Source organism: Myotis yumanensis, unplaced genomic scaffold (assembly GCF_028538775.1).
Source record: "Myotis yumanensis isolate MYYU_CA2020_CCGP unplaced genomic scaffold, mMyoYum1.0.hap1 SCAF_3, whole genome shotgun sequence".
NCBI lineage: Eukaryota > Metazoa > Chordata > Mammalia > Chiroptera > Vespertilionidae > Myotis > Myotis yumanensis.
Window position 1 is genome coordinate 12,460,837 of NW_027223754.1, and position 25,518 is coordinate 12,486,354.

A 25,518-nucleotide genomic window follows, 5' to 3' on the forward strand; every position below is an offset into this window, starting at 1 on the left:
AGGGAATAGCCCTAGGGTTCAGGTAGCAGGAGGATGCTCACATGACGCTGGGAGTCGGTTTATTTCATGAGGCTTGCTGTAAAGGACAAGCCAGTGGCTTTGGAAAATAATTATACGAAGAAACTCCCCCCTTAAAATACTTAAACATTTTAAACCATGAACGTACGTAGTCTTAAAAATAACATTATTCTAATTTTTTTTTTCTTGATTAAGGCCAAACCCTGTATTCCTATAGCATGCCTGGGAGAAAGGGGACAACCTTTAGTACATTGGAAGAGGGGGGCTGAGGGGCTGACATGGCCCAGCTGGTGTCACTCACATGAGCTACATCACGGAGCAGGGCCACTGCGGAAAGGGGACGTTCTGCCACCGGCTTACGTTTCACTTCTAAACGCTTGACTTCTGTTATTTAAATTACAAATCTCACATAGCTTCTTAGTAACAAGGTCTACAAGAGCCTCTGAGGTATTAATTTTTTTTTCTTCACTGAAACAAGAAATTATTTTCAGGACTATTATTTCACTATAGGTTGAAATTTAATATAATTTAGTCCACATAGAAAGACGATCCTGGAGACGATGTGGGGAGGGACCGGTGGGGCAGGCCCCCTTGTCACTTGCCACCTCTATCTTTCTGCTGTAACTTTTGCCCAATTGGATACAGTCTTTCATACACTTTAATTCTGCTGACTCAAACCTGCATAAACATTAACACTTCTCTGTAGGTTGGTTTATTTTTCAAAAGATGGGATAATTGTAGAATATTATTTTGTAGTTTACTCTTTTCACTTAACATGTTAACATGTCATGGGCCAATTCCAAGTCTGTCCGTCTGTCTCTGTTGATAGATACATAGGTAGGTAGATAGATAACCTATGTTTCTCTCAGTCCTGTTAGTAATCCAGGGCATGAATTTATCATGATTTATTCAGTCATTGTCCTATTGAGATATTCATAGATTTTCAGCTTTTTGCTATTACATAAAGAGTTGCAATAAATATTCTTGGACGTATATCTTTATGTGCTGATACTTTTGTGTCAGATTCTCATAAACTGGAGACCTGGGTCAAAGAATATGTATGTTTTTGACTTGGCTTTTTAAACTTAGTTTTTTGAAAAGTATTTATTGATATCCTCTCAGTATAGCTTTGTGGTCCTAAAAACAAATACTGTTTCTGGTGAGATCCTGGTATCAGTTCCTTGCCTGGGACAGCCCCTGTCCTCTGGGCAGAGGAAGACAATGGCCAGTGAACATGTTTTCTAGGATGGGATTACTCAGCCAGACAGCAAGTATTCTAGGAATCTGCACATTTCCGAGCTCAGGCAAGACCTGTCCCCTTCTTGACTTTAGTTACTCCTGAAAGTCCATGATCATTACACTGTTTGCACTGGGAAATCCTCACTTCTCAGATACAGAATTATGGTAATAAAAGTGATCACAGCCCTTTAGCAGGCCCCCAGGTTGCAGTCAGGTGGCCGGAGGACATGCCTCTGCAGACAGCGTCTGCACGCCCTCTCTTCTTTGCGCTCAGTGGTTCCTGCTCGAGGTTTAACTGGCCGTCTGGGGGATTCTTGTGGGTGAATTAGAACGATGCAGCCGTTCCTATTTGATGGTGTGCTTGCTGGCAGCGTGAGGCTGGAGGATGTAATCGTTTAACCCGCAGGGCCTCACGCTGACATCTGATCACAGGTGACTCCCCTGCCGATCACAGGTGATAATGTTCGGGATTAGATCAGGGCAGGGAACTGCGAGAGGCAGTTTATCCGTAGAATGTGTATCCGTAGAACGCTTCTTCCCAGCTCAGAAAATGTTCCCCATGTCAACACATGTATGTTGTCAGGAACAAGCTCAGCATGCGTGTCTGAAACTACACAGCTCAGTACAGTGTTCCCGTGATGTAAACCCTGTCCTGTCTCCGCACCTCATTGTGAATGTTGCCCGGGAGAGCCATGACACGCTCTGGCGGTTCCTGTCCTGGGTATTACGGGTGACTGTTCTGTGTTGCCGACCGCTGCAGCTTAACGCCATGGCAAACCGCGCTGCCGGGAAAGGCTACGAGAATGAAGACAATTATTCCAACATCAAGTTCCAGTTCATCGGGATAGAGAACATCCATGTCATGAGGAACAGTCTGCAGAAGATGCTGGAAGGTAAGCCACTGCCTGTGCACAGCGCTGAAAAAAAAAAAAAATGCAATTGAATGTTTCTCTGCCAAAACGGAACAAGACAGTCTTTGCATGTTAAAATTGTGTCTCTACAAGGACGCTGTTTACACCGGTGGGTTACGTTGGGAAGCATATCCTATTGCAGTGACTTTGTTTTAGTTTTTGTGTCACGGGGACTTGGTTAGCAGGCCGGTACTCTCCCTCCTGATATTAGTTTGAGTCACATAAAGCAACCCTACGGTTAAAGCAACAGCCCACAGCTCAGGAACAGAGATGCGGTCCATACGCTGAATCCGACTGGCTGACAGACGGGCCCATAGATGGGAGGATGCTGGGGGGTCCCCATCCCCATTCTAAACAGCGGCAGCCTTGGCAACGTCCCACAGCTAAACGACACCCACTCACCCCACGGTCACGGGCACCAGGAGACACACACACAGACGACCTACAGTAAAGCACATTACGGCGACAGATTATGTAACACAGAAGAATCATTCATGTGGCCAAACAAGCCGTAAGCTGATTAGCAGAAATTCTGCATTTCAAGCAAAACCAGCTGCGTTTACTGCCCGGGCTCCTTGTAGCGTCAAGGCCCGAGGAGGAATCTGTTGGCACAGTCAGCACTCCTGGTTCTCGTGGGAACCGGAACCGAGCGCGAAGGGAGGGTGTGTGTCCTGGGGACCCGGAAAGGCTGTGCAGGCCGTGCGGGCCCTTGTGGGGAAGCCCGGGAGGTGGTGCTGAGCGCTGGGGCCGGCTGTCTGAGCAGGATGTGGTGTCCGGGATGAAGAAAGTGCTGGACGGTTTTTTCCAGGATGCATTTGCTCTTGGTTACTTAGGCAGCTCTCTGCTTAATTGGGACAAGCGGGTGTAGGGTGGGGCCTAAGGGTGGGGCTGGAGAGACGTGGGTGACGCACACAGGCCTGACTTCCATCCTCTCTCCTGGATTCCTCGGGTCCTCTCGGTCACGGTGAGACCTTGAGCCATCTCTGGGGCTGTGTTGCCTGCTGTGAAAGGACAGGGTTGGACTGATTTCCAGGGGCCCTGCCATCGTGACCGCTGTGAATCTCCAACGGGATGCCCCTGCTTGCAGACACTTTAACACTGAGCGTTTGGTTAGAAGAACTTCCTTCCTGCATCCGGAAACATCCCGGCCCCAGAGCCATCTCATCCGACTTCCCCAGAGAATTCGGGGAATCCCCATGTCAGGGCACGGTGCCCTGGGCACGGCCCTCTGAGCTTCTCAGACCTCTGGGCAGCTTGGCTGTCCCTGTGCTTTTAAGGTTCAAAAAATTGGCCTTGCTTGGCCTTGCCATCGAAAGGGTGGTCTAACTGTAGTATGAGTGTTCATCATTATCAGATCATTGCTATTCTTTATATGTTTCTTGTTAAAATTTTTCATTTATTGACTTTTTAGAGAGAGTGGAAGGGGGGAGAGAGAGAGAGGAAGAGAGAGAGAGAGAGAGAGAGAGAGAGAGAGATTGATTTGTTGTCCCGCTCACGTGTGCATTCATTGGTTGGTTCTGGTTTGTGCCCTGACCGGGGATGGAGCCTGCAGCCTTGGGGTGTCAGGACGACCCTCTAACCACTGAGCTCCAGGGCCTCCTTTCTGTTCTTCCTCTAGTGGTTTCATAAGCTGCCTTTTGAGAACTGACATTCTCTTTATAGAAAGTCGCTCCTAAGAGTTCATGACATACCACGTTGGCTTTCCCTTTTAAACGAGCGTGTTTTGGTTTCTTATTAGGAGCCGATTCTCTAATGCCTAGGGCCCGGCTCGCTCAAGGACGTGTGCACTGAGCGGGTTCCAGAGGGCAGCCTGCTCTCTGTTTCGTAAGGGACCTCGGCCCTGCACCACGTCTCCGCCCCGTGTCACTGCAGGGAGCAAGGACAGCTCTCTGGACGCCTGTCAGGGACTCGACCAGTGTTTGTCCATCTGTTTCCCCCGAGTAAATGATAAACCGCCATGGAGCCTCAGCTGCCGACGTGATGCAATCCGCCACCTCGGAAGGCTCCCGCCTTCAGACGGCAGCCTTGGCCTCCGGGCCCCACAGCTGGTCCCGGTGGGAAGAGAAGTAGCATTTCACTCCTGGTCAGGCCCCCGCCCCCTGCCCCACCACCACCACTGTTACTGGTGTTAGCAGGACAGATTCTGAGGAACCGAGGACTGTTTGCATTCCGGCTGCAAGCCAGCTGTCTGTGAGCAAGAGCTGCAGGCTGTTTCAGCAGAATCTGAAATCTAGACCAAGTGTGTGTCCTGTGTAAGTCCCTCCTAGAGCTGCTTGAACTCTGACGTTTGACCTATGAGTTCTAAACCCAACTGTTTCGTGGTATGCGCACCTCCCAATGCAGCAGTAATGATGCCGCCTGGGTATGCACAGAGTTTGTAACTTACTAAGTGCTTTCCACAGGAGCTTCCCTTTTGATCATATAGATCGGTGATGGCGAACCTGACACGCGTGTCAACTCATTTTTTTGGTTGATTTTTCTTTGTTAAATGGCATTTAAATATATAAAATAAATATCAAACATATACATCTTTGTTTTACTATGGTTGCAAATATCAAAAAATTTCTATATGTGACACGGCACCAGAGTTAAGTTAGGGTTTTTCAAAAGGCTGACACGCCGAGCTCAAAAGGTTCGCCATCACTGATTTAGATCATCGTTTTTCCCTCAAATAAGAAAAGGATAGATAACAGCCAGTAGAAGCGCCTGGGACAGGCCCTTCCCAAGGCTGAGGAAATTGTCATCCGACGGGACTGGATTAAAATCTCCTGGGCATCCTTGGCTTTGGGAGGAAATCAGCGGGGGGCAGGGAGGGCTGTACATAGAACTGCTTCACATCGGGGCTCCTGGAGGTTGTGCCACCCTGAACACCTCTGTGTAAACCGGCGTTCAAGGTCGGCAGGTGTTGACGGGGACGACAATGGCATCAACTTCGTTTTTCAGTCAACACGCTCCGTCTTTTGGGTGTTGCCTAGAAAGTTGCACTTCTCCCCACCACAGTTTCATGCCTGGATTCTAGAATGTCGGTTACTATTGTTGGCCATTGTGTTGTTCTGGGTAACTGACCACTTATTCTTTGACTTACTCATTTAGCTAAAAATTGAGCAACTGGTATGTCCTCAGTTTTTCATGGAAACGCTCGTATTTTATTTTCGCTGCAGTCGTGTGCAGCATATGGCGTTGTCTGCTGTTTATACATGAGGAACCTGAGTCTCAGAAACATTACACAACTTAGGTTAAGGTCATTTTAAAGAGAGGAATGAGTAAGTTGAAACAAATAAACGTATAGGAAAACATTTAAACTTGCTCTGGTGATTTAAAAAACGGAACTTAAAACTTCCAGTTACCATTTTTTTACTTAGTTTTTAAAAACGAAAATATGTGATAAAACTGTCACTTCAGATATTTCTGGTGTCATTCGGTTGGCTTAAAGAAACATAATATATTCTGTTTATAGAGACATACTGTATTTTTACCAGATTGCCTCCCCTTGGGGACTAATCCTAAATATGGTTTTAAAAAAAGAAAGCCATAACATGCCTATTTTTATGATAGTGTTTTATTTATAATAGTAGAAGTTTGGAGGCCACAGGAATGTCTAATAATAGTAAACAGATTAAATAATTTTGCTCCATCTCTTGATAGAAAATTTTACATCCATTAAAAATGATAAATGTTAAGAACATATGTGTACACTGTAACATGGGAGAATGTGGATAATGTGAGTGAAAAGCTCGGGCTGTAAAATTGAACGACTGCTCTGATTTACTCCGTGGTAAATCAGAAAGACTGGGAGAGAATGTCCAACAAAACAATTGTATCGGCGTGGAAGGATGACAGGCCAATTTTTAATTTCTCCTTCTTTACTTATAAAATACTCTCTGTGGTTAGCTTATGACATTAAAAAACAAATAAACACAGTACACGTTATCTCCCAGCTTCTGTGAGCGAGGAGTCTGGGCATGTCTCATACAGGTTTTCCGCTTCAGATTCACCCTTTGGCAAATCGGATTCACCCTTTTGCAAAGCAGATTTGCCTGCAAAAGGGTGCATTTGAAGAGGAAAACCTGTATGTAAAAGGGAACCAGGGTCCCCCTGCCCAGGGCCTTACAGGCTGCGGTTAAGGTGTCGGCCAGGCTGCGTCGTCATCTGGACACTTGGATGAGGAAGGATCTGCTTCCAGGCTCATGCAGGATGCTGGCAGGATTCCAGTGAGGGTCCTGAGCTTGGTGGCTGTCGAGGGGGGTGGGGGGCACCCCTAGGTCCCAGGCTGCTGTTCACTGCATGTGCACTGCCAGAGCTGTCCACAGCACGCAGGCTGTGTCTTCAAGGCCTGCTTCTCTCTGGTTAGAGTTTGGTATACGACATTTAAAAAGATTTTCATATTCAGTTTTTATTTTATTTTATTTTATTTTATTAATATTTTAATAATTTTTATTTCTTAAAGTATTACAAAGAGTATTACATATGTCTCCTTTTTTCCCCCCCCTTGACATTCCCCCGGCCCCTACCCCCCGCCCCCCCCCCGCCCGTGTCTTGTGTCCATTGGTTAATCTTATATGCATGCATATAAGTCCTTCAGTTGGTCTCTTAATCCCCCCCCCCCCCAACCCTCCCCAGGCTTCCCACTGTAGTTTAACATTCTGTTCAATGTTGCTCTGCTTCTGTATCTATCCCTGTTCATCAGTCCATACTGGTCCCCTTTATTTGTCCCAACCTCACTGGAGTAGTCTCAACCTCACCAGGGCCGTCTGAGCCTCACCAGGGCCGTTTCAACCTCACCGGGGCCATCCCTACCTCACGGGGGCCGTTTCAACCTCACCGGGGTCGTCCCTACCTCACGGGGGCCGTTTCAACTTCACCAGGGTCGTCCCTACCACACCGGGGCCGTTTCAACCTGACCGGGGTTGTCCCTACCAGACCGGGGTCGTCCCTACCTCACGGGGGCTGTTTCAACCTCACCGGGGCCGTCCCGACCTCACCAGGGCCGTTTCAACCTGACCGGGGTCGTCCCTACCACAACGGGGCCGTTTCAACCTGACCGGGGTCGTCCCTACCTCACGGGGGCCGTTTCAACCTCACCGGGGTCGTTCCTACCTCACGGGGGCCGTTTCAACCTCACCGGGGTTGTCCCTACCACACCGGGGCCGTTTCAACCTCACCGGGGTTGTCCCTACCACACCGGGGCCGTTTCAACCTCACCGGGGTTGTCCCTACCACACCGGGGCCGTTTCGACCTGACCGGGGTTGTCCCTACCACACCGGGGCCGTTTCAACCTCACCGGGGTCGTCCCGACCTCACGGGGGCCGTTTCAACCTCACCGGGGTTGTCCCTACCACACCGGGGCCGTTTCGACCTGACCGGGGTCGTCCCTACCACACCGGGGCCGTTTCAACCTCACCGGGGCCATCCCGACCTCACCGGGGCCATCCCAGCCTTACCGGGGAAACAGGAAGTTTGGCCCTCTGTCCCCTGCCGGCGGCTCCCCACCAGACAAAATCTCCAGGCGTTCCTGGTGGTTGAACATCCAGCACTCCTGCCCTCCACCAAGTGCACAGACTGCCTGTCTGCTGTCCCCCAGCGCCCCACAAGAGACTGGGACCAGTGGGCATGTTTGTGCGCTTGCTGGTACAGCAGTTCCACAGTGCCGGCCGAGTCAGGCCCAGCCCTGGCCGGCCCTGGACCCGACTCTGCCCCCCGATTGCGTCCCTCCCAGATGCAAGGAGCTGAAATCTGCAGCCTGCTGGGATGGGCTCTGTACATGGTGCTTCAGCACATCCTACTCAGTCTCAATGCGCTTCTTTCTATGCGAGGAGTTGAAATCTGCAGTTTGTTGGGTTGGGCTCTGTACTTGGTGTCACATCCTACTCAGTCTCAATGTTCTTTCTCTCCTTCCAGTTGTAGAGCTTCCACTGGGCCAACTTTCCCATGGTTCTGTATGATAGGTGTTTGTCTGATATTTGGTAGTTTCGATGTTGTTGTGTGAGGTAGCACGCGCAGGTCTCTTCCTTATGCCGCCATCCTGATTCTCCTGGGTCTGCTTCTTGAGTGTGTCTCCCATGGCTGCGAGCAGTTGAAGTCTGCAATTTGTTGGGATAGGCTGCAAAAGCGCAGGTGGGTCTTTTTGTGCACCTGGCACAGCTTGGATGGGGATGTAAATTGATTAGGGCTGAGTCTCAGGGAGTCGCCATGGCGGAGCAAATAGCACTGGCTGAGTCTCTGCGGCCCCTTGAATCTCTGCCAGGGCTTTGTGTCCCCCAGTGCCGGCGAGCAGCTGTGCAACAGAGTCTCCCTCGCTTTCTGATGGCTGCAAGGCCGTGGTGCCTCTCCCCGTAGGGTCTGGTGCCTCATGATCCCGCCTGAACCAGCTCAGTGGATTTGAAAGTTTGCAGAAGCAAAGGCGTTTCTACTTGTGAGTCTGGCACAGCCCAGATGGGAATGTAAATTGCGTAGGGCGGGGTCACAGGGAGTCGCCAGGGCGGAGACTCAGCGGCCCCTTGCCTATCCAGGACACCAGGACTTTGCGTCCCCCAGTGCCGGCGAGCAGCCGAGCGCCAGAGCCTCCCTCGCTTTCTGACCGCTGGAAGGCCGTGCAGTCTCTCGCTGTGGGGCCTGGGGCCTCAGAGACCCGCCGGAACCAGCTCAGTGGATTTGAGAGTTTGTAAAAGCACAGTCATTCCCTCTTGTGCCTCTGGCACAGCCCTGAGGGTAGGGCGGGGTCACAGGGAGTCGCCAGCGTGGAGGAAATAGCGATGGCGGCGTCTCCGCGCCCCTCGCCTCCCCGGGACACCAGGACTTCTTGTCCCTCGGTGCCGGCGAGCAGCCGCGTGTCAGAGCTTCCCTCGCTCTCCGACCACTGCAAGGCCGTGGCCGCCTCTCCCTGTGGGATCTGGGGCCTCAGAGACCCGCCCTGAGCAAGCCCAGAGGATTCGAGGGTTCGTAAAAAACCAAGAATCCATTTGCAGCCCGCGTGGCGTGTGACTGCGTACCTCTGGTTTTGGTGCCTCCGTAGCTCCCACTCAGTCTCACTGCGCTTCTTTCTTTTCTTCCAGTTGTAGATCTCCCACTGGGCCAACTTCCCCATGGTTCTGCGTGGTGGTTGTTTACTTCATAGTTGATAGTTTCAATGATGCTGTGAGAGAGCAGCACACACAGGTCCGCTCCCTACGCCGCCATCTTGGTTCTCCCATATTCAGTTTTTAGGAACACATCCTTCCCAGGATGACATCACAAAGCAGAACTCGAGTGTAGTACCTCCCATCACGTTACGGTGATCTTGGCTGATGTGTTGCTTCGATATTGCACAGGCTCACAAATACCCACCCTGCCTGGTCATGTTACGTTTATGGAGTGATTTACTGATTGATCTGTTTAATATTTTAAGGTATATTTACTCAAGTAAACTTGATTGCCATCTTTATTACAATCTTCTTAATATGCCCATTTTACAGATGAGGAAATTGAGGCCAAGAGGCTAAGGAACTTGTGAAGCTCATGACAGTAAGTGGTAGAACCAATGTTTTCACCTGATTGGTGTGAATCCAGACACCACACTCTTCACCGTTTGGCTTTATGGCCTCCCCAGGTAGTGGGCTGGGTAGGAGGGACCCTGACCCACCCGTTTAAGACCTGCGTTTGGGTTCTTGCCCTCGTCTCTGGGTAAATGTAGTCACGCCTCATTTCCTGTATTTGAAAAACAATGTAAGGAGTATAGCAACGCTGTCTAACTCACAGGCCTATTAAAAAGTTTCCTCGCAAACCAAAACGTGCTCTCCTATGGAAGGCACATTATGCTTTCTCTTGGGAAGCAATACTGCACTTTGAAACAAGCCCTGAACGCAGTGGGTGAGGGAATGGCTGTAGATTAATTCAGCCAGGCACGCATCTGGTAGGTCTGTGCTTTCCTGCGGGGGCGGGGGGGCGACTCTTCTTAATTCCTTCATTCAAGAGACGTGGGGGAAGCAGCACGTTTCCCAGGCATGAAGTGCTTGCCTTGTGACATGGCCCAGGTCCGCTCAGCACAAGTTCATAAAAGAAAATGTAATAAACCACATGTCAGGCCGTGTGGGCGGTTCCTCGGCAAGTTGTTTGGCAGAGAGGCCAGCCTCAGCCTGCTGACCATCAGGTGGGAGTGGGTCCTGAGCCAGGAACAGAGGCCCAGTGTCCACTCGGCCATGGGGGCCATCCCACAGGGAAGGCGCCAGGCAGCTCCGATGGAAAGACAAGCAGATCCGATGGAGAGATTGAGCTGCTTTTGTCCTGTCCCCTGGCGTGGTGGGCGCTGACTGTGGAGAAGGTTTTGTGGCCCCGCGATCGTATCTGATCTGTGCTTCTGTGTGACGGTTCTGAGGCCCGATTGTTCCGAACAGCCATTGGATGTAGACGGGGTGGGTGAAGGCAGAGAACTTCCAGTTCGTCCTGGGAGGCACCCCTGCAGTGGGTGTTAGTCATGCCACACCTCGCTCTGGGCTCCCTGCCAGCTTGTCGTGGGTGCACCAAGGTCTGGAAGGGGGTCCCTGACATACCCAGCTTCAAGGTTTCCATGGCACATTTCTCTCTGCGCAGAGAGTCAGGGTTGTGGCTGTCAGTTCGGATGTCCATTGTGTTTGATACTTTCTTCATCTCTTGTCTTTGTGTGAGGTGATGCCTCGTTCTACCGGGAAGAAATGGAGGAGTTCAACCCACTGTAGATAATTCATATTGAAGTTTTTCATTTCATTTTATTTATTTTTATATATATATATATTTTATTGATTTTTTTTCAGAGAGGAAGGGAGAGGGATAGAGAGTTAGAAACATCGATGAGAGAGAAACATCGATCAGCTGCCTCCTGCACACTCCCTACTGGGGATGTGCCCGCAACCAAGGCACATGCCCTTGACCGGAATCGAACCTGGGACCCTTCAGTCTGCAGGCCGACGCTCTATCCACTGAGCCAAACCGGTCAGGGCTGTTTTTCATTTTAAAGTGTTTCTGTTACGTTACTACAAGTTTATACCATGAAATTCTACCAGAGATGAGCTCATGAAAGGTTATAGAAGGGTTCATCTTTTTTAAGTTCTCCGTTTTTTATCTTTTGACCATGATTAATTTTGACCTTGTGACCTAATAGATGAGACAGCCAACAGGACCTGGCTGAACCTCTGGTCATTACCTTACAGACTTAGCAACATGGCGTGGGCTTCCAGGCAGAAAACCCACCTTCCCATGAGAGTGGAACTAGAGAGCTTCTCATAGCAGTAACGGTTATAAGACTTTTTAATGAGTGTTCTGCTAGCCAGGGGTGGGGAACCTTTTCTCTTCCAAAGGCCATTTGGATATTTATAACATCATTCACTTAATATAATTCACTTAACACATTTGCGAGAATTCTCGCTCCATGTTACATACTGTTTTACAAAGTATCATACTTTAAAAAGATATTAGCTTGTAAGAACATGTAATAAATAACTTAAAAATGCACTGGGTAATTTTAAAGCGTGCCTTTAACATTTATGTAAAACGTTTTTTGTACCCGTTCAATAGAAACTTACCTGGCCACTGGGTAAAGCTAGCAGTAAAACTACTGGTCCGCAATGTGTTAATATAAATTTATGAATTTATGTTGCTATGAAAAAAGCTTCTAGATTTATTGAATTTCCAGTCCCACCTGCGGTTGCCTTGGCAGGGCCAGACAAAATGATTTCAAGGGCCTTATAAGGCCCACAGGCTGGTTGTCCCCGACCAACAGTTCTGTCCTATCAGGATTCACTTCGGCCTGGAATCGAACTGTGACCTCCTGGTTCATAGGTCGATGCTCAACCACTGAGCCACACAGGCCAGGCCAGACGATAATCTCGTAAGCACTGAGGGACAGAGGAGAGAGCATGCCCGTTCGGATGTATGTGCTGCGGAACGGAGTCCAGCTCAGTTATTTACTGGCTGTGTAACCATGGATGACTTAGTAACTCTTTAAGCCATCCTTTCCAATTGGAAAATTGGGAGTAAATAATACCCTGTATGGTAGATAATTCATGAGACTACCAGGCACAATGCCTGCTTACAGTGAGCACATAGTAGGAGCTACCATAGTTATTTCAGACATTCTTCTGCTCATCAGTGACTGAGTCTATATGCTAAGTCTGTCATTAGGTACAAAAATGCTTCATTCATTAATACAAAGTGAAGCAACTGGTTTTGCTAGAGTATCAGTCAGTCAGGAAGAGAAGGTGGCGTTTGCTAATAGTGAAGCCACCAGGGGCCATCCCTGGTCAGTGGGGTGGTTGAACGTTTTCACTGTGTGTCAGAGCTGCAGACTTCATCTCCCGGTGACACTATCCAAGGAGAGGACAACAGCAAACAACGCGATCTAATGAGAACGGTGGCTGTTTTTATCCTGATTCTGCTTTATCTTGATGTTCACCAGGACCATTCAAAGATGCATTTAAAACTGTACCCCCTCGGAATGATTGCTTTGTGTTTTTTTCATCGGGACAGCTAGTTTGGGATACCTGGGACATTGACGAAAGGGGTGCTTAGAAGAAAGTGTCTTCCCTGAGACTAGAGATAGAGGCGATTAATCGTGGTGACAAGGTGAGCTGTGTTTCCCTGAGGCGGGGGTTGGGATTTAGCAGTTTCATACTTGCTTGCTAGTGACAGTAGTCTGAGCTTTGATGCGCGTGTGGGTCTGGCAGTGGTCCAGCTGATGTGCTGGCATGGAGTGAGTCCCTCCTGCTCTGTCCCTGCGCGTGCTGCTGTTCCACTTCGGTTAGTTGCTGCCAACATCTTAATCCTCCGTGATTGCGGGCCTTCCCTCCGGTAGCTACCACTGATATTTTATATCCACCCAACTCCCTAGCCTCTCAACATGCCCTCCCAGTCCAGACGTCCCTGTTCCATCTGCTTCAAGTTTCCTATTCAGTCTCCATCATTCCTTACGCCCTGCCTGCAACTCAGCTCCTGGTCATCCTCGCTCAGTTTGTGTACTGACTGAATTATTCTCTGTTTGTGGTGAAAATACTATGGAAATCAGAGTCGGGGGAACTCTATCGCTGTCACAGTGCACCTGCGGGGCCCCGTGTCTGAGCCCTTGCCTCCTCTATACCCTGAGATAACCATTTGCACTGTAGGTGGGAGGGTGTGGGGGGTCACTCAGAGGAAACCAGCAAGACCCAAGCCTTCCATATGGCAAATGTAATATAAATGGACAAGTGTATTTTTTAATTTATTTGCTGCAAACTGTGTCTTTAGATTCAGAATTCATGTGCAAATAGAGCATTGTTTTGTGAACCTGCTGCTTCCCGTGGTTCTCAACCTTCCTAATGCCATGACCCTTTAATACAGTTCCTCATGTTGTGTTGACCCCCAACCATAAAATTATTTTCGTTGCTACTTCATAACTGTAATTTTGCTACTGTTATGAATCGTAATGTAAATATCTGATATGCAGGATGTATTTTCAGGGGTCGCGACCCACAGGTTGAGAACCGCTGCAGGCCAATGGTAATTAGCATTATTAGAACATGCATGTATATGCATGCATTTACACACAGACGTGTTTATAGTAGCTCTTACACTCTGTGCACATGTGTGTGTATTTTCTATGCTACTGACTCAGGCAATGCTAGCAAACATATAAGAATGTAGGCTTGATTGAACCTTACCATTCTATGTTACTGTCAAGTTCTTTAAAAGAAAACAAAGTTACACAAAAATGGCCTCATGGCATTCTTGTATTCAGATTCCAGAAAACAGCAGCATGAACAAAGCTGGTGCTGTTTTAGAGAATAATCACCAGAAGGTCTCTAAACAGAGGGCCCATGTGGGCTGGGAAGGGCAGGGACAAGAACACCACATCAATCATAGTTGCTGCTGACATCTTAATCCTCCGAGATCCCCGCCAATTCACTGCAGGGCTCAGATGTTTCTTCTGTCACCATGTGGGGGAGTACAATACGGGGCAGGGGGGCTGTAACCCAGGCTTAACCGCGAATTTCCATTTCTCAAGGCCATAATTAAGTCCTCTTCGCATGGTTCCACCTGTGAGGACGGTCAGTGAAGGGAGACGGCTATCGTTTTGCTGGTGCTTTGAAGACCATTTCGCAGGGCTTGATTCTAAAATGTGAAGGGGACAAACCTCACTTCAGCGGAAGCCCTGGCGGTGTGCCAGGCCTGGGAACGAAGGGAGGGCCAGGTACATGCCAGCTCTGACCTTAGGAGACAAGACAGACATCCCCAGGGTTCGAATAGGGACTGTCCCTCCCTGACCCCCCACACCTGTAGAGGAAGGAACGCGATTGGTGCAGGAAATTCCTAAGGACGATCGTCAGGCTGATTTCCTTCCAAGTAAGTTTCATATTTCCTCGGTTTCCTGAATAACACAGATATATTTTAGTGTTGCCTATGCATGTGTACGGAATAAGTCGCCCTGTTTTGTAAAACAAATATTGGGCCTGGGCGCGAAGCACAGCTCTCTCATCGGTGGCATATGCTGTGATGTCAGCTGAAATGGACTTCGTTCAGCAAAATGGTTTGTAAATATTGGTTTGGGTTTGGCAACAAGAGTGAACAAATCAGTATTTCTGCCTTATCCTGAGTTTATCCAAACAAACCCACCAGCTTTATATTTAAATACTGAAGCACTAACTGTTCCAGTCTCAAGTGTACCCCCATCTGTCCCTGCGTATTAGTCATCTGCAGAGCTGTTTGCCGTTAACGCTCCACTCAATGTTTCGGACACACACTCCCCCTCCGTGGTGACCTCGCTTGAAAACCTGGCGAGGTTATTTTACTTCTCGTGCACAGTTTCCGTGTTCCTGAAAGCAGAAATGTAGAACCAGGAGCCGCTTGCAGTGGGGGAAGAGAGGAGGGGCTGTGGGCCCCGTGGCTGGCCTGGCTGGCCTGGGACATTCTCTCCCGCAGGAAGTGTTAGCAGTGATGGCGAACCTATGACATGCGTGTCAGAAGAGACACGCGAACTCATTTTTTTGGTTGATTTTTCTTTGTTAAATGGCATTTAAATATATAAAATAAATATCGAAAACATAAATATTTGTTTTACTATGGTTGCAAATATCAAAAAATTTCTATATGTGACACGGCACCAGAGTTAAGTTAGGGTTTTTCAAAATGCTGACACGCCGAGCTCAAAAGGTTCGCCATGGCTGTGTTAGGGCCTTGTTCTGCGAGCCAACATCCAGGCTTCCTTTTGGCAGGGCCGGCTCCCGGTCAGGTGGAAAGCCTGGTGTCTTTATGTCTAACTTGCCATCATTTCCCTGCCTTGTGGGGAAGCAAAGGTGAACAGGATCATTTGTTCTTGGGCTGAGCTAAGAGTTTAGCTGCCAGATATCCCTCAGGCTCCTGGTTGTGTTTTAAGAGGCGCGAATGCCAACTCACCAAGCCCTGTCGTAACAACCATAACAACCTGGAAGTTTGGCCTGCTGGGTGTTTGCCAGAGAAGGTTCCTGTGGACGATGGGCGGGACCAGTGGAGCCCTGAGGTTGTACATGGTGGAATGTGTATGCTTTAGGATTAAGCGTGGCCATGGCCTGGGGTTAGACAGAAAGACCAAACTGCAGGTGCCCAGGGAGTGCCGGGCTCACAGAGGAGCTGGTTTCGCGTGTCTCCCGCTGGGTGGCGTGGGCAGGCAGAGGGGGCCCTGGCAGGACTGCTGTGCTGCCCCCAGGCCAGATCTCTGCAGGGCGGGCTGGGAGGGCAGGGTTGTTTGCTTTCACGGGGCAGCAGATCCAGCGGTGTGTCTTCAGGCTGGGCACCACCCCCACCTCCCACCCCCCACCCTGAGCTCAGGGGCAGATCAGCGGCAGGTCTGCCCCATGGCTTTCTGGGAATCTGCTCCCGGAGCATCACTGTTGTAGACTCCTCCCGGAACTGCGATACCTGCCTGGCATGCTACTCCGTCCAGGAGCCTACTCGCCTTTGCCACCTCCCCTTCCTGATCTCGCCTTTGCCACCTCCCCTTCCTGATCTCGCCTTTGCCACCTTACATAAGACCAGCATGCCCTTTCCCACACCTTCCATCCTATTACCGCCCATTACCCGTGTGCATGAGAGCTGTTACTGCCCCCAATTTACAGCTGAGGAAACAGGTCCAGGGAGACTAACTTGTCCAAGCTCACACACAGCATGGAAGTAGGGGCGGCACAGAAACCGGCTTGGGAATGTTAACCTGAGGGAAGAGGCAGGATGGCACGGAAACATGCCATTTAGTTGTAACATTTTCTTTCATCGGAAGCAACTGTGGCCAGTCTGTGTCTGTTACACTGCTTTTTCCTTTTTTATGTTTATTTCAAAACAACACATGTAAACAACAGAGGACACCATAACCTTGGAAACGGCCTGCTGAGTGCCTGGGCCACAGGCTGACCCAGAGCAGTAGGTCCTGTGCACGTCTGTCTGTCTGTCAGGGGCTGCAGCCGGGCACCTCTGCCTGCACCGGTATGCTTGCTGTATATGCTGGCCCTCATTACAATGATTATCAGATACCTTTATCTTGTTTTTGTATGCATTTTTATTCCACATTTTCTCTTTGAGACATCCATATGATGTAATTTCATTCATCTGACAGCTGTGTAATATTCCACTCCATGAAGGTATCTCATCATTTACCCCATCCTGCCGGCGATGGTGGGGAGGGGGCAGCACCGACACCTCAGACACAGGGGCTGTGCTCCCAGCCAGAGGGCACTCTGGTAGCCAGCGCACAGTGGGTCTCTGGAGCTGTGCTTCCGCTCCAGGCGGGCGTTTGGAAGGGAGATGGGAATCTTGCCTAAACGAGATGTAGGCAACATGGTTTTCTTAAGTAGGGCCTTCTGCTGGGAATCTGTTATTTCCTTCATCACTGCTGGCGTCTGACTTGGAACTTACTGCTTCTCCTTTATTGGTGGCTATTGTGTTAGGGGAAGTACGAGTGAACGTCATATCTGGCATATTTTAGGGAAGGATATCTGATAAACATGGTCACCAGTGTTTACTATGTATTCCAAATGCACACAATGACTCTGGGAGTTAAAGTTGGAAGGGTACTTAGACATCATTTCGTACACCTTCCCCGTTTGAAACATGAAGAAATCGGGGCTGGGAGAGCTGAATGCCGTGTGCAAGATTGAACAGCAATTCACTGACAGGGTTGGGAGTAGGAACAGGGTCCTTGCTCCCTGCATCACAGAAGACAATACACTCAACCAAATCTGATGGAACATTATTTAATTTTCAGTGGCTGGTTTATAGGGCTCCTCAAAGGGCTTTATAAATATAAAACCCATAAATATGTCACTGGAATGTAATATCTGTGGTATGCAGTCAGAAGTTTTCATGCTTTATGTTAATTAAAAGATTAGCTTGTGCTAATATCGTCGAGGTGCTTACACACCTTAGCTATGTAAATATAGATACCACTGGGATCCTGGGTTTTCTTCATTTTCAAAGGGAAAACCCCTAACTTGAGGTTCTTGAAGCCGTTCCAAAGTCCACTCACTGTCTCATTTTTAAGTTCACACGCTTTACTCCCACTGGGTAGGAGTTGTTGGCAAAAGTTGTTCGATCACGTCCATTGAAGACTTTCAGGACAGTTGCTGTTTCTACAATAGTCCCAGCTGCATTGGTTGGCGGGTGCGTTCTAATTGGAAATTGCTGGGGCCGGTCATGGCACTGTTTCCTCTATCGCCCTCTCGCCGCATGCTCTGGAGCAGTGGTTCTCAACCTTGGCTGCACATTAGAATCACCTGGGAATCTTTTTAAAATCCTGATTTTAAAGATTCCCAGGTGATTCTAATGTGCAGCCAAGGTTGAGAACCACTGCTCTGGAGTGACCCGTTTTCAATGCTAAGAGGGTAAATAGATCCCGGCTGGATCTTTACTATGGTAATATTCCAAGATTTTCATTAATATTAGGGTCTAATCTCTATATATAATACTTTTAAACTTATGCAACATCCCCCAGGGCCAGAGGAAATAGAAGCCTGACTTGAAATGGTTTCATAGAATCAAGTAAGTTTGGGCATTTACCTGGACATAAGTCTTCTGGAAAATACTACATTGAAGGAGTTGTTAAACTCCCGACAACATGATCACCTGTAAAACGGAAGTGCCTTTATTTGGCTTTTATAACGTAATTTATCTTGCAGTGTGTGAACTGAAGTCTCCCTCCATGAGCGACTTTCTGTGGGGACTGGAGAACTCTGGCTGGTTAAGGCACATCAAGGCCATCATGGACGCAGGAACTTTCATTGCCAAGGTACGTGATGGCAGAGAAAGTGAGCGAAGGGGCAGACCAGCCAGCACACTCCGCTGCCCTGCGCGTGGCTGTGCCGCCGGAGTGGGGGGCTGCTGTGCACGCCTCCAAGTTCGCCGGCTGGAGATGGGATTTTTCGAGAGAGGTCAGTGCTCAGTTAGTTGACAGTATGTCAGCACGGCAGTCAAGTGGTAAAAGACTTACAGAATATCCTCTGCAGTTAGGCTTGGTCCTGGGTGGAGGAAATATTCTTTGTACAGGCGAGTGCGTCCACCGCAGGGACGCAGGCCCTTTGTTGGATAATGCGTTTACTCGGCAGGTGTTCACTTGGTGCCGCACTGCACTTTCCTAGGTGCCGAGCAGGCGATGTGCAATAAACCAGTCTCCTCACGGAGCTGACCTTCTGGGGTGGGAGACCACAAATGAGCAAAAGGAGTTTCAGGCAGTGATGAGTGCCGTGACAAAACCTCCCTTTCCCAGTCTGCTTCCTGTCAAAATGCTCCGCTAAAATTCTGCGTCGTATTTGTGATAGCAAATAGAAATTCTTTCCGTAGCAAACTTGCTGCTATTATTTTTACCTTTGTTTTCTCCCTTCCCCCAACCCTGGATCCATTACTTGGCTCTTATCCTTTTATCTCCGATTTCATAGTTTTACCATTTTTTTATTTTTGTCTTTTCCTTTTGAAAAAAGGCAAAGGCCAATAGGAGACCCATAATTTCAGTAAGGGAAAGGGTTAAGGTGGAAACCCAGAGAGGAAGGGGGCGGGGTGTCAAAGGTGGGCTAGGTGGTGTCTCAGAGGTGTTTGCCCAGCACGTGGTATGGACTGTGTAGTGCACATGCTCAGCCGAGGTGGCCTCGTGGTCGCTTCTGGATCTAGTGTCCTGGGAAGGGAAGCTTTGGCCACCAGCATCCGTCAGATGAGGGTGGGTGTGAACACTCGATGAATGAAGTCACTGGCACTTCTGTCCGTTTCTGCGAGTATGAAACTGAACCTCGTCCTGATGAGATGTCCCGTGTTTGCGGCCATTCCCTGTGGACGGTGCTGACCCTGTTTTCCAGGCAGTCGCAGAGGAAGGGGCGAGTGTGCTCGTGCACTGCTCCGACGGCTGGGACAGGACCGCGCAGGTGTGCTCCGTGGCCAGCCTCCTGCTGGACCCGCACTACCGGACCCTGAAGGGCTTCATGGTGAGTCGGCCGCCGGGCCCCTTTCCCACGCAGGGTCCTGAATGTAACCATGGGCAATTTTTTCATTTTTTTCCTCATCAACATTATTTTTCTCTTAGATCAGCAAGATGAATTAAAGGAGAAATAGGCTTAAAAGGGGTAAATGTCCAAGATGTTGGAACAAAAAAAAAAACAATGCTATTAAATGTGAACTTAAGGGCTAATATGAAATACATTCAGTAGTTTGTAAAATAGTTTTACACAGCATTTGCTCATGGGAATTTCAAGTTTGAAGTAGTGTGACTATAACAAAAATTCAAATTTTTAAAAATTGGAGATGGTCTATATAGAGCAGCAGTTCTCAACCTGTGGGTCGAGACCCCTTTGGCGATCGAACGACCCTTTCACAGGGGTCGCCTAAGACCATCCTGCATATCAGATATTTACATTACGATTCATAACAGTAGCAACATTACAGTTATGAAGTAGCAACGAAAATAATTTTATGGTTGGGTCACAACATGAGGAACTGTATTTAAAGGGCCAGAAGGTTGAGAACCACTGATATAGAGCATGCACGAAAGTCCTTGAGAGGAAAAACTTTTTGTTTTTCACTTATTGCTTTTATTAAGCAGTCCTTTACAACTCTGGATGACAGTATTGAAAACCTGTTTATGTGGCCTCTGCTGAAACTATGAGCATATCCTCTTAGATTCTGCACCCTTTGGGTATCAGAATGTGACACGCTGCTTTCAACTGCAGAATGTGTGTATAGTTGCCTGGAGTGGAGACGCTTTGACCACACTGGACCATTTTCTTAAAATGACTGGAGAGACCTCCTAGCGACTGAGTCTGCTTCCTGCCTCCTGCCCATGGTTTGGTGGCAAGTGCTTCGGGGGGTCCTGGATCCACGGCAGGGACAGATGCTGACAGACGAGCCACATGGGTGTCTTCATGAGGATATTAGTTGACACTCGGGGACAGGAGAGGCAGGTTTCCTTTCTCGGGCTTTTTCTTTTTCAAAGTGTCAGCGAACGCACTCCTGTCTCAGCTCCCCCCTGCACTGAGGTCAGAGGGCTGGACCCCTTTGTTTATACTTGGACAGTGGAGGGATTCTGAAACACAACCCCCAGAGGGCCTCTCCTTCACACCACCGGCCTTTCGGATTGTCTTCCTCCATTTGCGAGCTGTCAAGGACAAACTTCAACCACTCCATACTTTTTAAGGGGAACCTCTGGCCAGCTTAGAGCATTGGTGATATTGATGGGATTCTTCTGTATCATTTACAATTAAATTTGAAACTCCTCTTACCCCCTCACTGCAAAGCAGGGCTGAAGCTCCTACCATGCCCCCATCATTTTAGAATGCTTCTAATCCACAGGAAAGATCTCTGGATTTTACAGTTCTTCCTAAGTGGAGTAAAGTTCACTGGAAAACATTCCAGGTTGTTTCTTGTAAGAAGGTTGGTTTTGGTTGAGATGGGCTTTGGTGTAGAACTAGGTTATGAGGTGGAAGCACCACTTCCTAGTAGTGTGATCTTAGGTGAGGACCTAACCTCCATTCAGTTCCCCCTTCTGCAGAGAGAGGCTGATAATACCTACCCTACGATGAAATGAGATCATGTAAGCAGCAGTATGAGCTGTGACTCATAGCACTCAGTGGGTGGTGATACTAACATTTTCATATACCGATTCCCATTTGTTTTTCCTATGGATGACCTTCAGCTTTGCCCTTCCGATACGCACCTCTACTGGTGGGCAATGAGAGCTCACTCATTTGCAGGTTACCCAAGGAGAGTGACTTCTACTCCAAGAACCTCTGAATCCTTGTGGTCTCTTATTTTTCCTGGTTTGCTTCCCTCCATGATATTTATGTTCTTTCTTGTGTAGGTATTAATTGAAAAGGACTGGATCTCCTTTGGCCATAAGTTTAATCACAGGTAAGAGATATTTTAAAATCTGTTTTAAATGCTTAGGATTAAAAAAATACGTTTAAGTTCTCAACTGGGGGAAATAGCCTTATATCAGAGGTTCTCAACCTGTGGGTCGCGACCCCTTTGGGGGCCGAACGACCCTTTCACAGGGGTCGCATAAGGCCATGGGAAACACATATATAAGCTTTAATTATGTTCAATTTGTAACAATGAAAATACATCCTGCATAGCAGATATTTACATTACGATTCATAACAGCAAATTAGTTATGAAGTAGCAACGAAAATAATTTTATGGTTGGGGGTCACCACAACATGAGGAACTGTATTAAAGGGTCGCAGCATTAGGAAGTTTGAGAACCACTGCCTTATATGTTTAAGTGTCTTTGTGTACCTTCATCAAAAAGTTAAAATTTCGTTGTGCACCCTGTATCACAGATAACGGAAGTTGAGTCCTTCTGATGAGGACTAATGCTAACTATTCCATTTCTGAGGTGCAGACATGCACTCTAAGCTGCAAGTTGTGAAAGGCGGTGCAAATCTTCTTTGATCTTTCACTGAGGGAGGCCATTTGGGTTGTCCTGAGGCACTTGTGTCCTGGGTGACTTCTCTGGGGAGGAAATGCAGCCAGATGCAGACTGTGGCATTTACCAGCTGCATGGCCTTGGGTGTCTGTCCCCTCTGAGTGTTGGCATCCCATCCGTGAAACGGGGCTACCCTCCCTATTCCACAGGTTATAGCAAAGGTTTTTAAAAAGTTTACATAACTAGCCTAACTCCTCGCCTGGCCCATATATGAGGCTTTCAGATACACAGAAGCTACTGTTTTTGGAGACCCCAGCGGCATTTTGTTAGTGTGGATGATAATGCCTGACTGTGTTCTCTAACCTCCAAAATGTTCAATGTTATAGCTGGTGTACTCTGGCCCTTTGTGTTAAAGTTTAAATTTAGGCAGCATGCTAATAATTTAATTAGGTACTTACTTTTCCAGGAAAGCAAAATGATTCCATTTTACGAATGAATTAAAGCCTTCAAACAATTAAGTAACCTTCTTAAGATCATTGTTATCAGTTTTGGGGTTCAGACTGTATGTGCTAAGCAGTTAAAATCTCTGAGATAGAGGACATATGGACAGAAAGAATTGGGAAATGCTGAAGACTAGATGGATGACTGTTTTATGAGGAAAGAGTAGGCAATCCTTTTTTTTTTTAAATTTATATCAGACTTTTTTTTTCATTTTCTTTAATTAAATCTTTATTGTTCAGATTATTATATTTGTTCCTCTTTTTTCCCCCCATAACTCCCCTTCTTCCAGCTCCCACCCCACCCTCCGCCCTCACTCCCACCGTGTTCATCCATAGGTGCACGATTTTTGTCCAGTCTCTTCCCGCATCTCCCACACCCCTTTTCCCCCCCAAGAATAGTCCATTCCCTTTCTATGTCCCTGATTCTATTATAATCACCAGTTCATTCTGTACCTCAGGTTATTTATTCACTTGATTCTTATATTCATTTGTTAATAGATGCATATTTGTTGTTCATAATTTGTATCTTTACCTTTTTCTTCTTCTTCCTCTTCTTAAAGGATACCTTTCAGCATTTCATATAATACTGGTTTGGTGGTGATGAACTCCTTTAGCTTTTCCTTATCTGTGAAGCTCTTTATCTGACCTTCAATTCTGAATGATAGCTTTGCTGGATAAAGTAGTCTTGGTTGTAGGTTCTTGCTATTCATCACTTTGAATATTTCTTGCCACTCCCTTCTGGCCTGCAAAGTTTCTGTTGAGAAATCAGCTGACAGTCGTATGGGTATTCCCTTGTAGGTAACTGAGTTCCTTTCTCTTGCTGCTTTTAAGATTCTCTCTTTGTCTTTTGCTCTTGGCATTTTAATGATGATGTGTCTTGGTGTGGTCCTCTTTGGATTCCTTTTGTTTGGGGTTCTCTGCGCTTCCTTGACCTGTAAGTCTATTTCTTTCACCAGGTGGGGGAAGTTTTCTGTCATTATTTCTTCAAATAGGTTTTCAATATCTTGCTCTCTCTCATCTTCTGGTACCCCTATAATTCTGATGTTGGTACGTTTGAAGCTGTCCCAGAGGCTCCTTACACTATCTTTGTATTTTTGGGTTCTTTTTTCATTTTGCTTTTCCGGTTGGGTGTTTCTCGCTTCTTCGCATTTCAAATCTTTGACTTGATTCTTGCGCTCCTCTGGTCTGCTGTTGGGAGTCTGTATAATATTCTTTATTTCAGTCAGTATATGCTTACTTTCTAGATGGTCCTTTATCACACCATCGAGGGTCTCATTAGATTTCCTGTACATCTCATCAAGTTTATCGACAGACTCTAGAAGCCTCTTGAGAGACCTCGAAAGTGTGGTTCTGAACTCAATATCCTCCCTTGATAGTTTTGTCCTGTTTCTTTGTCTCCACTTTTTTTACGCTTTCTTGGTACACCCCCTAGTGGTCTTTGTGCGCAGTCTTGTTGTAGTTAAGCCTTGATTGTTACAGTTAATACTAGAGGAATTGACCTCCAGGCCGACTGGCTGTGATAATCAGCTGTGTCTGCAGTGGAAGAACTTGTGTCCTCTAGGGAGGTGCTAATCTAGCCTTTGCCTGAGGCTATCCGGCAAATGCCTCTGTGCAGGGCTTGGGCAGGGGCGGGTCCCACTGGATCAACAGGGCAGAGGAGGGAGCAGTTATGGCTGCTCTCAGTCCGTCCCCAGGGGCTCTGCCTGTGTGTCCCAGCAACAGCTGCAAACCTCGGAGGGACCGTAGCCAGACAGTCCTGCTTCTCCCGTTTGAGTCTGGGTCCCTAGAGACTCGCCCGGATCTGGAGCTCTGAGTCTGAGGCTCCCTCCGGATTGAAACAGACAACCATGCCCTCAGCCACCAGCCCGCACCGAGCGCACTCCGCACCTTAGTATTTTACTTCAGCACTGCGCCCCTCTGATTCTCGGTTCCTAGTTGTAGAACTTCCATTCAGCCAGCCTTCCTGTGGTTCTGGATGATGTCCGTTCCGTCTTTTAGTTGTATTTTTGAAGTGGTTGTTTGAGGCAGCAAACTCCAGCGTTAACCTATGCCGCCATCTTGGTTTCTCCTGCAATCCTTTTTAAAGCTATTTTTTTTAGGTAAGTAGAACTGAAACTCTTGAGAAGTTTCCAGACAATTTCTAATGTTTCCATTCTCGAAAAAAACTAAACCAATCCTTACTCATTTCTATTCCTCAAGTGGATCATCCATTGCTGAGTTGAGGTTCTAAGTTATTTTATACCTGATGGTAGTCAAATTACCCCTTTTTTATTCTTTCTGAAATTCATACAACACTGTAAGAGACCAGTCTTTATTTAGATTCTGATCTCTTGAAGTAGTTTCAAGATTCTCTGATGTACTCTTGAAAAAACAAAGATATGATAGATAGGAAGGTATATTAGAATCTGTGGTCACATGGAAATTATATGCTGTTTTAGTACTGTTCTAGAAACAGAAATATCCCTAGAGCAGTGGTTCTCAACCTTCTGGCCCTTTAAATACAGTTCCTCATGTTGTGACCCAACCATAAAATTATTTTCGTTGCTACTTCATAACTGTAATGTTGCTACTGTTAGGAATCGTAATGTAAATATCTGATAAGCAGGATGGTCTTAGGCGACCCCTGTGAAAGGGTTGTTCAGCCACCAAAGGGGTCGTGAACCACAGGTTGAAAACCGCTGCCCTAGAGACTTGGGAAACCACAATATTTTAAAAAGTTGTTACTAATTCCTTCCCCCCAAAACAACGCAAAAGTGCAAAACTCTAAAGTTGCTTAGATAATTCTTCACTAATTGAAACAAAGTGAAGGTTTATTCAAAAGTTCTAATGTACCCTCCCCACCCCCCCAATATATTTTTATTGATTTCAGAGAGGAAGGGAGAGAGAGAAACGGTGAGAGAGAATCACTGATCAGCTGCCTCCTGCATGCCCCTTACTAGGGATTGAGCCCACAACCCAGGCATGTTCCCTGACTGGGATCGAACAGTGGTTCATAAATTG

At 47.6% G+C, this 25,518-nt stretch overlaps 1 protein-coding gene across 1 annotated transcript in view; it reads left to right on the forward strand.

Moving 5' to 3' along the window:
* The window catches only part of MTMR7 (myotubularin related protein 7), a 92,909-nt gene that overhangs the window by 58,176 nt on the left and 9,215 nt on the right, over positions 1-25,518 (forward strand). The window contains exons 7-10 of the mRNA XM_070408287.1: positions 2,018-2,150; positions 18,291-18,400; positions 19,458-19,583; positions 21,452-21,501. Coding sequence (XP_070264388.1) covers positions 2,018-2,150; positions 18,291-18,400; positions 19,458-19,583; positions 21,452-21,501 — 419 coding nt within the window. The remainder of the gene's footprint in view (positions 1-2,017; positions 2,151-18,290; positions 18,401-19,457; positions 19,584-21,451; positions 21,502-25,518) is intronic.